Raw genomic sequence first — 13296 nt, forward strand, 5'->3', positions numbered from 1 at the left:
GGGAATCTTCAGGCTGCTGCTGCTGGTGTTCAGCTCTGCTTTCCCACCAGAGCACTGCTAAGTAAGTGCCCCAGGCACAAACCTGGCAATGTCCAGACCTCAGAAACTGGAATCTGCACTCCACTCTTTACAGAAAACTGCAATCTTCTCCTTTTTCCCCATCAAATGTGTTGGGAAGTCGTTTTCTTGTGTAATTACTTGCATGTATTTTCACTCTTTTTCCCCCCCGAGCTTTTTCTTTCTCCTCCTTCTCTCTTCTACTCCCACCACAGTTACTACTTCCTCCCCTGGGGGAGCACCCATGGTTCTTTTCTTCCACAAACTCTTAAATACAGTTCCTACCTTCCATGCGTTGTTTTTCTGGTTTATAGACATGCAGCTTGGTTCTCTAAGACTACCAGTTGATCTCTTGGTGTTCAGAATGATTTGATATTTATCTACCTGTGTTCAAGGGAGGAGGCACCCTGCTTAGAGCCACCATACTCTTCTGCCATCTTATCTTCAACCCCCCATCTTCCAATTTTTAAAAAATTTTTAACATTTATTTATTATTGAGAAACAGAGAGAGACAAAGTGTGAGGAGGGGAGAGGCAGAGAGAGAGGGAGACACAGAATCTGAATCAGGTTCCAGGCTCTGAGCTGTCAGCACAGAGCTCGACCCAGGGCTCCAACTCACAAACTGCTAGATCCTGACCTGAGCTGAAGTTGGACGCTTAACTGACTGAGCCACACAGGTGTCCCCCCGCCACATCTTCCAATTTTAACATGGCCACTTTATAGCCCCCTTTATTCTCTCAACTTTTCACTGGGTTACTTTAAAAAAATGCAAACATGGTCTTATTTCATGTTAAAATACTGCAGTATGTACATTTAAAATATAAGAATTCTGCTTTACAACATTACCACATTATCATTATCACAACTTAAGAAGTTAACAGTTCTTTAATGTTATTAAATACTCAATTAGTGCTCAAATTTCCCTGTTTTTTCCTCATATTTTACACTTAGTTTCTGAATTGAGATCCAATCCAAGATCTAGAGATTGCATTTCCTTGATATATCTTACTTTTCTTTTAACATTTTGGGGAAGATCAAATGGCACAATGGATGATAAAGTGCTTTTGTAAATTTTCCACACCTTATAGAAGAAGAAAATAAGGTTTAAGGGAGATTATGGACCTGCCCAAGGTCAAAAAACCAATAACTTGAAGACACAAGGTTTAAACTCAGATGACCCTAACTATAGACTGCCCTTCTCCTCTACCTATGCTGACTTAACATATGCAATTTTGAGCACCCATATGACCTCTAGGTGACAGCTCTCACTCTTCTTCACTGAAGGAATAAGGAAAGGAAGATGACCAGGGACCAACGGTATGGTGACCAGGAACTAACTGCATAGCGCTAAAGACGCAGATAAAGTTAGGGTCTATGAATGCTAAGCAGGTCCAGACTACACAGGATTAGAGGGTGTTCCCTGCAACACTTAGCTGCCCAGAACAATAGCAGCAACTGTCCTTGATTTGAGTTCTCCAAGTAGCATTTAGAAAGGATGGGAATGAAGACAGCCTGAAGGCATTGGCAAGTGAAATACTAAAACAATTGACCAGAAGGTCTAGGCTGGAGTAGGAAGGCAGGATGGAGTTGGTGGACCAGGAAAGTGTCCCAGGCCTGAAGCCTCTGAGGTCCAGGAGTAGGTGGACTGGAGGAACTTAGAGAAAGAGGAAGGAGACTTGGAAATATGAGAGGGGGCTGAGGGGCAGAAAGGGGGATCTGAAGCCATAATTTTTAAGAGTCTGAGCCCTTTTGGAAGTGGAAAAATCTGGGAATCAGGAGCTGAGGTGGAGCATACATGAAGGTCCAATAGGCTTTGATCTAGAACTGGAAGGAATTAATGCCTTCTCTTAAGAGATGAGCTTTAGGCAGTAAAGACCATCTTGTTAATGGAAAGAGTTCAGGTCAGTCTTTCTAGATGGTATACAGGACTGGATTTTCCCCCAAAACATTGTCCCATGGGACTGAGCTCTTTTATGTCAAATTCCCCCATCACAGCTCACTGGCTACTGCAACAATGGCCAGAGACCTCCTTTGGTCATGTTAGGAACAGGACCAAAGATACCCTAGCAAAGAGGAGATCCAGTGTAAAGACATCTAGGTGTTTAGATGAATTAGGACAAAGTTGGCATCAGGAACCTGGAATAGGCTGGGATTCAGGAGAAGACCTTGGTTCTAGCTCTACCTCTGTGATTTGTGACCTGTGCCAGTCCCTTCCCCTCTCTGGATTTGTTTCCATTAGTACAAGGATGAGTTAGACTAAATGACTCTCAGCACCTTTCCAGCTCTAAATTACTAGATTCAAATCTAAATAGAGATAAACTATGCCAGGAATGGGCTCTAATGTCTGAGAAGTTATTAAAAGAATTTGAATGGGATCACACAGGGAACATATGGGAAGGAGGAAAAAGGGAAACAAACCATAAGATACTCTTAATGATAGAGTATAAACTGAGGGTTGATGGACAGAAGTATAAATGGGTGATGAGTATTAAGGAGGGCATTTCTTATGAGATGTATGATGAATCACTACATTTTACTCATGGAATTATTACACTATATGTTAACTAACTAGAATTTAATTCTAGTTTGAAAAAGAAAGATAAATCATATAAAATGCTCACTCAGTAAAGAGAAATTATTATACTTTGGCTCTTTCAGATCTTTCCTCACCCCAATGCATGTGTCACAGACTGTTGTATATTATAAGGCATCAAGCAAACCATATAAAATCCTGGTAAGCCATAGTTTTTTAAGGCCTATCGTGACTTGCGAGAGTAATATTAGACAGAAGAAGTGTACTTCTCTGTAGGCTTTTCTCTTGGGAACACTTAAAAACAGACATTGTATCTTTGGGGATTGCTAGGTTAGTTCTTCACTTTTTCCAGGTGCTGCCATATATATGAGCATCTGTTCCTTACCCCTTTTGGACAAATACAGGCACCTGCTTGCTGTGGAGGCATCCCTTCTGCTTTCTGGATGGAACCCGGACACCTCCTTGTAAGCAGTGTGGTTACTTGGTCAGAATGTGGAAGAATGTCTGGATTCAGTGTTGGCAGTGGGACCCAAATATCAAGGGCCATGTCTCTGTGCCCTTGGAGATGTCAGGGTTATGGGATTTCAAACTTGAATGGCTAGGACTGTGGTGATGTATACAGGAGAAAGGAGCAGGCATAACTGCTTCTGCACTGGGTGTGCACAACAATGTGGGGGAAGTTCTGTAATACATGCACCCCATCACCAGCAGGGTGCAGCATCTGCCCAGTTGGCAGAGTGAATGAGTCAGGGCCAGATCTCAAAGTATTTGCCCAGAGACCCTAAGCATCCTATGACATAAATTAAAAACAGTAAAAGCTGCCCTTACCACCAAAGAAAAAGAAGGCTCACAGTAAAGCTGGGACCAAAGGTGCAGTAAAGTGACCAACCATTCCAGTTTGCCTAGGACTGAGGGATTTCCCAAAATGTATGACTTTCTGTTTTAAAATCAGAACAGTCCTGGGAGGACTGGGACAAGAATGTCACCCTATGTGGGAACACAAATCTATCACCCTGTCTCCATTATCATCTGTCCTCCCTGGTGCTCTGCCAACTCCATTGGGCTTAACAAAAGCTATGCTGATCATACAAGAGGTCAAATTATAAAGTGATAATACTAGTTAACAATCTGAGGCTTGTAGGCAAAGGAGCAATATTACCAGATAGATGTTTTACCTCCTCAATATTTTCTTATGAAAAATTTATACATACAGCAAATTTTATAGGTAACACCCACATGCCCTCACCTAGATCCTACAATTAGCATTTTACTGAACTTCTTTGATCACCTATCCTTCTATCAATCCATCAATCCACCTAAGAGTTGATGTATTTCATAATAAATTGCAGGCATCAGTACACTCTAAACATTTTTGTGGTTTAGTGGAGTCAGACCTAAATTTAAAGATACTTGACTTCTATCAGCCTCAATTTTCTCATCTCTAAGTTGGTGACACCAAGTGTTGCTAGGAAGATTTGATTTATTTGCTTTCTCACTCAATGCTTTCTTTGTGCATTTTATAAATGTTAGCTCATTTTATCCTAACAATTCAATCAGGTAAATTCTATTATTACCCCCATTGCAAACATAAGCTTTCAAGAAGTTAATGAGCTTACTGAAGGTCACACAGCAAATGTCATTGCTGAGAGTTGCTAAGAATTTCTTTACTATTAATTCTCTTAGCCACTACACTATGCTATCTTCTGTATGTGATAAAGTATATGAAAACACTCAACACAGTACCCACTAAATTACGGGCATTCAGTAATGGTGATCCTTCCCTTCTTCATTTTGAAAGTTTTCACTGCAACCCCACACAGCAATTATTATTTCCAGTGTACAAATGAGGAAACTGGAGGTCAGCAAGTTTGGTGACTTGCTCAAAGATGCACTGCTAATAAATAAAAACAATGGATTTGAAACCAGAAACAACTGGTTCCTGAGTCAATGTCATGTCTATATGATGTACAGTTCAAAAAACATTGAAGTGCACATGAGCCTATACCACATATTAGGGATTCTTGTTTAAGGATACTCTTACATCCCTATCCACAAGCAGAAAAGAATGTGTTAGAAATAGGGGCTTCTGCCTACTTCCCAAGAGGGCGCTGTGTCTTTTACAACTGTTAAACAGACTCAGTGACAGGTGGCAGAAGAGCCTGAGTCTCATCAAGCTCCAGGAAAGGAACCATGGCTTTCGGCTATCACCTTTTCCCTATTTGGGATGCCCTACATGATGTAATCTCTTCCCTATTGTACCCTTCCCTTTCCCCATCCTCTCCCACTTCTTCCCTAATCCCTTCATCACTCTTTTACTCTTCTTCCTCATTACCTTCCTCCTTCCTCTTTCTTCCTCATTACCTTCCTCCTTCCTATTTTTCCTCCCCATCTTTGTCCTCTCAGGAAGTCCCTCATAATCATTATTTTCTTCCTCATAGCTACCATTTACTGAATGCTTCTCAGATGCTATTCTAGGCACTTTACATGTATTAGCACATTTAGTCTTAACAATGCTATGAAGAGAGGTCTACCACTGCTCCTGCCCCACATTTGAGAAAATGGAGGCCAATAGAGGGTTAGTAACTAAGCTAGGGGAACCTGGACCTGAGTTAACAGACTTCCCAGAATTTATCTTGAGACATGTTGATCATTCCAAATATGCTCATAGCTGATGGCACAGTAGTAATAGGGAACTGGACTTTGAGAGATTTGCTAAAATTGCCTGGCCTTCTGTAGAGTGAGCTCCTATTCTCGGCATAAAAGCAACCTCTGGCACAAAGCATGCAAAAAATTCATTCCCACTGTGTCAAACATGTAAAGAGGTCCCCAGATTGGGTTATTCCAAGATTGGAAGGCCTGAGTTCTAGTTGTGCCTTTAGTTCCTCTTAACTTGCTATATGACTTTGCGTAAGCAAGTTTCCCTCTCTGGGCCTCATTTATAAAATGTGAATGATAATATATTCTCTACTAACAGTACAGGGTTATTAGCATTAGCATAAGATGAGAATGTTGAAACAGGTGCTTTCATTGTAAAGGATTTTACCAATATAACAATTAACTTCCTTTATTCTCCTCCATCTTTTCTCTCTCTTTAATCTCCATTATCTTCTTCTTTCACTGTATTTTTATTCCTTCTCTTCCCTTATTCATTCTCCTTTAAGCAGGTCTTGGACTTGCAGCACTGCACTTAGGCAGAAGGAACACAGGCTTCAGAGGCAGATGGACCTAGGTCTGACCTCTGGTTCTGCCTTTTTCCTAGTTGTTGGGCAATTACTTTACCATTTTGAGCCACAGTTTTATCATCTATAAAGTGGACAGACATCACACCTTCCTTGAAAGGTTGTTGCTGGAAGATGTGGTAGATTGTGTGTAAATATGGCCAATAATTCCTCCTATCTCTGACATGCATGCAGTCCTTCCCATCAGGGTATGGAGTCCCTTTTCCTCACTCTTTAAACCTGGGCTTCCTGTGTTAGCCCAGCTGGGCTTGCTTAGACCAGTAGAGTACAGCAGCAGTGTTGCTGTATCATTTCTGGTCTTATGCCACAAAAGGCCTTGAAGCTCTGTTTTTTACCTTTTTGGAAGCTGCTGCCAGGTTAAAAATGTCTGACTACTCAACTTGGAAGAGAGGCCATAGAGGATAAAATGCCAACAAAGGAGTTGGGAGGCCCAGACAGCCCATAGCTCTTCCAGCCACCCCAGCTGAGGTGCCAGATCAAGAGTGCCGACATCTTGGATCCTCCAGCCCTAGCCAAGCCCTCCAGCCTGACTCAAGCTGTTTGAGTCAACACCACATGGAATAGAAATAAGCTATTCCCTGAAAGTCTTGTTCAAATTGAAGATAATGAGTAATGGTTGTTTTAAGCCACTAAGTTTTGAGGCAATTCGTTTCACAATAGATAAATAAACCAGAAAAACTAAATGAGGTAGTAGCACCCCAACCAGTGGCTAGCAGATGTAGGTGCTCAACACGTGACTGTTCCCTTCCCATTCAGAAGTGTCCCTGGGAAATGACTGACCTAGTGGTGCTACAACTGAATTTTATAATTGACAAATATGAACTCCAGTGTGTCAAGGATGCAGAGCAATAACCACTCCTCATATACTTCCAGGGACCTACTGAGGCCTATACAGGTTATACTCAAAGTCACATAGCTCAGTGTGCTCTTTTTGCCCACAATGAGCCTGGGACACCTCAAAAGCAGTCCTGTAGATGAAAAAAATCTTGGGTAAGGAAGTAATGTTAGTGTTTTTTTTTTTAATTTTTTTTTCAACGTTTATTTATTTTTGGCACAGAGAGAGACAGAGCATGAACGGGGGAGGGGCAGAGAGAGAGGGAGACACAGAATCAGAAACAGGCTCCAGGCTCTGTGCCATCAGCCCAGAGCTTGACACAGGGCTCGAACTCCCGGACCTCGAGATCGTGACCTGGCTGAAGTCGGACGCTTAACCGACTGCGCCACTCAGGCGCCCCAAGGAAGTAATGTTAGTTTTGACAAACAGTATTTCTTTTGACTAGTCATTCAATTACCTGAAGGAAATTAACACGTATTGAGTGCTTACTATGTACATAGCATTGTTTACAATAGTCCTGGAAGTGGGTACTATTATTTTCCCCATTTTCCAGGTGAGGACACTGAGGCACAGAGAAATTTTTGTCAGCTACTGGGTTACTGGGAAACACTAGGACAGTTTAATGTACAAGATGTTAATTATGGAACCCTTGGGATCAACACTTGTAGAAGAGAAGCATTAGAGGAAGCAGTGTTGAACAGAGGGAGCTGTTGAGCTGAAAGTCTTTTATTTATTTTTTAAGTTTATTTGTTTATTTTGAGAGAGAAAGAGAGCACAAGCAAGGGAGGGTCAGAGGGAAGGAGAGACATAATCCTAAGCAGGTTCTGCATCCATCAGCACATAGCCCGATGTGGGGTTTAAACTCACAAACAGTGAGATCATGATCTGAGCCAAGGCAAGATCAAGAGTCAGACACTTAACTGCACCACCCAGGCACCCCTAACTGCAACACAGTGTTAATGGAAACCTTAGTCCACTAGATGGTTTTTCACTGTTGTTCCCTATTGTATCCCTGTATGGAAGGAGGCCTTTGTATTCCTGTATCAGTCACTGGATTCCTAGACCTTATTTTCTAGTTTAGAGTTATTTCAACTACTCCTATCATCAAACCATCCCCAAAGGGAGAAAGGCTTTAAAAAAAATAATAATTATAGAGAAAAAGTAGGGAAAAACAGGCTCTAGAACCAAATCTGGGTTCACATCTTAAAATTTCTCTTACCAGCTGTTTAACTCAGGACAAGTTATTTAACTTGTCTGAACTTTGGTTTATTTTTTGGAAAATGGTAATAAAAGTACTTAGCTTGAAACATTTTTGGGCACCTGGATGGCTCAGTGAGTTAAGCATCTGACTCTTGATTTCAGCTCAGCTCATTATCTCAGGGTTGTGAGATAGAGCACTGCATTAGGCTCTGTGCACTGGGTGTGGAGCCTGCTTAAGATTCTCTCTCTCCCTTTCCTTCTACCCCTCCCCCACTTCCTCCTTCTCTCTCTCTCTCTCTCTCTCAAAAATATTAAAATTAGAAAGATTGTTTTGAAAATTAAATACAATCATGTACATACAGCATCTTGCATAGAGACCTGGGACAGAGTGGGTAGAGAATAAATGGAAATTATAATAATAGGGTAAATTATTGTGCAGTGGTTTATTCAGTTTCCTCATTTATAGGGTGGAGGGAATGAAAGGGAAGAAGAGCTACCCAGAAGGGGAAAAGGCACTATGTCTTTTATATTACTTGGTACTTAGAAGCATTCAGTCAGCATTCACTCCAATGAAAAAATGTTTATTTAAAAGAATTCGTACGGACATAACACTCTCCTTTCAAAGAGCAGAGGAACTTTTTATATTATGAACACATGAACACCAGCAACTTGAAACTACAGTTAAAGAAGGAAGAAAATATCCCCCTTTCCCCAGCCAGGGACTGAGATTGGAGTTAAAACTTTCTCACTCAGCCAACTCCCATCTGTCTTTAAGTATAAGAGTAACTTGACTAGACATCTGATTTTGGTAGAGAGGAGAGATACAGGGCCTGAGGAGCCTAGTGCCTTTTCTTCTATAAGGGAAGGCCACCTGGAGAATCTATAGGAAAGGGGGTGGCCAGCAGCTGACCTGAGCTGAGGCCTCCTTACAGAAGAGGGCAGACCCAAGAGAGGGATGGATGGATAGAAGGAAAGTCCCACCCTCTTGCCTGTGTAAAATGGTTATCACTCACTTGATTATCATATATATCACTATGTAAGTGCCAGAATAATAGTTCTGAACAAAAATGGTTTTGTTCAAAATGTTTTTGAACATTTGGCAACACAGATGTCAGCATAGGGTCCCTCTCAACATAAGGCAGCTCCTACATTAGAGCCCAATGATTTAGGCAGCAAGTTATAAAGGACTTGTGGAGTGGGTGTGGCTCCCTAATTTCACCGTGGGGAACTTCTGCCATTGATTTGAAAAGCTAAGGTTATGGGAGAAAAACCCGTAAGTCTCAGAATCTCTAGACACACAGCCTGGTACCTGAGAACTTTAGTATATCTGGGAGACTAGGGTGAGAGTGAACTCCAAAGGAGGCCTTGTCCAAGTTACTTCTGGACTTTGATTAGATGAGATGAGATGAGTGTGGCAGTGGGGGATAAATATACACCAAGGCTACTGGAAAGTCCTGCAAGAAGACTATTGTCCCTTCAGAGCCTAAGGCAAAAGTACAAGGAGAGGTCACACTGGAGCCTTTACCTGAAGTAAGGGCCTCCTCCAACCCTCAGCCCTTAGGCCCCAGGCCTCAGACATAAGAGGCAGAGAATCACATCTGGGCTTTCTGTCCTTCCCTCAACTTCAAACAAGGGCAAGGGTTGAAATGTGGATGGGAGAGAAGGGATCATCAGACACACTGTCATTAGCACCTTCTTAAATCAGAAACTCCAAGAGAAAAAAGAAATAAGAGCAAAGTGAGAGGGGTTGTGCTTCCATCACATTAAATAGGAAACTTGCCAGAGGTAGGGGAGGGTGGTCTCAAATCAGGACATTAATCACTCTGGCCAAGGGGAAGTGTTATGAGCAGCAGAGCTCTATGTATTCTCCATCTCTTCATTCATCCTGCTTCCGTTTTGGCTTTTTGGGGTTCCGGGACCGACTCTTGGCTTTGCACAGAGGACATATAGGTGCATTCCGATGAATTTGCTGATGACATGACAAGCAGGCCTAGTGAAAGGACACAGGACAAAGAAAGTTAGTAATCAGATTCTTTTAGCCTATAGTTCAGGCTTCTGATCCCCAGAAGGCAGTTGTGATTTTCCAACAGAAAGGAGTAGTAATCAATGACTGAGACTCAAGTAGAGAGATCAGTGCCAGATGTAACAGATGTAAGGGCTATAAAGGAATGAGGGTCAAAAAAGGGTACTGAGGAAAAATATCCAAAGTTGGGAAATAACACAAAATGAGAGTTATATATCCATTTAATATTATGTTAAAGCATGGACCAACAGGCTGTGTCAAGGATTATTCAATTCTCTAGGATACATATTAGTAAACTTTCTCTACAAACTCCAAGAGAATAAATATTTTAGACTTTTTAGGTCACATGGTGGTAGTTAAAACTACTCAACTATAACTGTTATACGTGAAAGAAGCTACAGAGAATACATAAACAAACAAGCATACATGTGCGCCAGTAAAACTTTATTTACAAAAACTGGGAGCAAATCAGACTTGGCCTGTGGGTTCTAGTTTGCTGACCCCTGCTCTAGGAGAATGTTCCTTTATTTGATTATTTACTATTGATCAGGGCCCAACTCTGTGATTTATGCTAATAAGCAACAAATGGTTTTTGCCCAGTAGAGATGCAGATTATTTCTGTTCCAAAGGAAAGATAATTAAAGGTTATAGTTCATCAACCAGTTCTGTATTTAATTTTCCAAACTTATTTCAGCATTCCTTTCATTCCCTTACTATATATGTGTGTTTCTTAAATGCTTTTTGAACCAGCTTTGTAATCCTGTTGAATTCCTCATTAACAACACATGCTCACTATATATTTGCACAAGTTTTGTTTCTAACTTTTTAAAAATTATGCTTTGGCAGATCCTGTCAATCTCCCTGCATTGTAGCCCCTCTGGGAATGTGAGGCTATAAAATCAGCTGGTATGCCACATGAACAAATGCTCAACACTAATCATCTTCAGAGAAATACAAATCAAAACCACAATAAGATATTGCATCACACCTGTCAGAATGGCTAAAATTAACAACTCAGGAAACCACAGATGTTGACAAGGATGCAGAGAAAGGGCAACCATTTTTGCACTGTTGATGTGAATGGAAACTGGTGCAGCCACTCTGGAAAACAGTATGGGCTTCCTAAAAAAAAATGAAAAACAGAACTACCCTATGACTCAGCAATTACACTACTAGGAATTTATCCAAAGGATACAAAAATGCAGATTCAAAGGGGTGCATGGACCCCAATGTTTATAGCAGCACTATCAACAATAGGCAAATTATGGAAAGAGCCCAAATGTCCATTGACTGATGAATGGATAAAGATATGGTGTGTGTGTGTTTATATATATGGGAATACTACTTGACAATGAAAAAGAATGAAATCTTGTCACTTGCAATAATGTGGATGGAAGTAAAGGGTAGTAAGCTAAGTGAAATGAGTCAGTCAGAGAAAGACAAATATCATATGATTTAACTCATAGGTGGAATTTGAGAAACTCAACAGATGAACATAGGAGAAAGGAAGGAAAAATAAGATAAAAACAGAGAGGGAGGCAAACAATAAGAGATTGTTAAATACAGAGCACAAACTGAGGGTTGCTGCAGGTGAGGTGGGTGGTGGGATGGGTTAAATGGATGATAGGGATTAAGGAGGTCACTTGTTGGGATAAACACTGGGTGTCATATGTAAGAGATGAATCACTGGGTTCTACTCCTGAAGCCAAGACTACACTGTATGTTAACTAATTTGAATTAAAAAAAGTTAAAAATAGTTGGCCATACTTTTGTGGGTCCAGTTCTGGAGTCTCTATTCTATTCCATTGGTCTATGTGTCTGTTTTTGTGCCAATACCATGCTGTCTTAATGATTACAGCTTTGTAGTAGAGGCTAAAGTCTGGGATTGTGATGCCTCCCACTTTGGTCTTCTTCATCAATATTACTTAGGCTATTCAGGGTCTTTAGCGGTTCCATACAAATTTTAGGATTGCTTGTTATAGCTTTGAGAAGAATGCTGGTGCAATTTTGATTGGGATTGCATTGAATGTGTAGATTGCTTTGCGTAGTATTGACATTTTAACAATATTTATTCTTCCAATCCACAAGCACGGCATGTTTTTCCATTTCTTTGTATCTTCTTCAATTTCCTTCACAAACTTTCCATAGTTTTCAGCATACAGATCTTTTACATCTTTGGTTAGGTTTATTCCTAGGTATTTTATGATTCTTGGTGCAATTGTGAATGGGATCAGTTTCTTTATTTTTCTGTTGCTTCATTATTAGTGTATAAGAATGCAACTGATTTCTGTACATTAATTTTGTATTCTGCGACTTTGCTGAATTCATGTATCAGTTCTAGCAGATTTCTGGTGGAGCCTATTGGGTTTTCCATGTATAATATCATGTCATCTGCAAAAAGTGAAAGCTTGACTTCATCTTTGCCAATTTTGATGACTTTGATTTCCTTTTGTTGTCTGATTGCTGATGCTAGAACTTGCAACACCATGTGAAACAACAGCAGTGAGAGTGGACATCCCTGTTGTGTTCCTGATCTCAGGGGGAAAACTCTCAGTTTTTTCCCATTGAGGATGATATTAGCTGTGTGCTTTTCATAAATGGCTTTTATGATGTTTAAGTATGTTCCTTCTATCCCGAGTTTCTCGAGGGTTTTTATTAAGAAAGAATGCTGAATTTTGTCAAAGGCTTTTTCTGCATCAATTGACAGGATCATTTGGTTCTTATCTTTTCTTTTATTAATGTGATGTATCACACTGATTGATTTGTGAATGTTGAACCAGCCCCGCAGCCCAGGAATGAATCCCACTTGATCATGGTGAATAATTCTTTTTATATGCTGTTGAATTTGATTTGCTAGTATCTTACTGAGAATTTTTGCATCCATATTCATCAGGGATAAGCTACCTGATGATCCAGCAATTGCACTACTAGGTATTTACCCCAAGATTACAAAAATACTGATTCGAAGGGGTGCATGCACTGCAATGTTTTGTAGCAGCATTATCAACAATAGGCAAATTGTGGAAAGAGCAAAATGTCCATCGACTGATGAATGGATAAAGAAGATGTAGTATATATATACAATGGAATATTACTCAGTCATCACTAAGTATGAAATCTTGCCATTTGCAACAACATGGATGGAACAAGTGTGTTATGCTAAGCAATATAGGTCAGTGAGAGAAAGACAAATACCGTATGAGTTCACTCATATGTGGAATTTAAGAAACAAAACAGATAAACATAGGGGAAAGGAATGAAATAAAATAAGATAAAACCAGAGAGGGAAGGATACAAACCATAAGAGATTCTTAAATACAGAGAACAAACTGAAGGTTGCTGGAAGGGAGGTGGGTGGGCAATGGGCTAAATGAGTGAGGGGAATTAAGGAGGGCTCTTGTTATGATCA

At 40.5% G+C, this 13296-nt stretch overlaps 1 protein-coding gene across 1 annotated transcript in view; it reads right to left on the minus strand.

Annotated features, from left to right (window-relative positions):
* Positions 1-8302: 8302 nt before the first annotated feature.
* Positions 8303-13296, minus strand: part of ZC4H2 (zinc finger C4H2-type containing) — a 42643-nt gene continuing 37649 nt past the window's right edge. Inside the window, exon 6 of the mRNA XM_047844920.1 lies at positions 8303-9854. Within this exon, the coding sequence (XP_047700876.1) occupies positions 9741-9854 (114 nt within the window). The 3' untranslated portion in view covers positions 8303-9740. The remainder of the gene's footprint in view (positions 9855-13296) is intronic.

This window comes from Prionailurus viverrinus, chromosome X, assembly GCF_022837055.1.
Source record: "Prionailurus viverrinus isolate Anna chromosome X, UM_Priviv_1.0, whole genome shotgun sequence".
NCBI classification, from domain to species: Eukaryota; Metazoa; Chordata; class Mammalia; order Carnivora; family Felidae; genus Prionailurus; species Prionailurus viverrinus.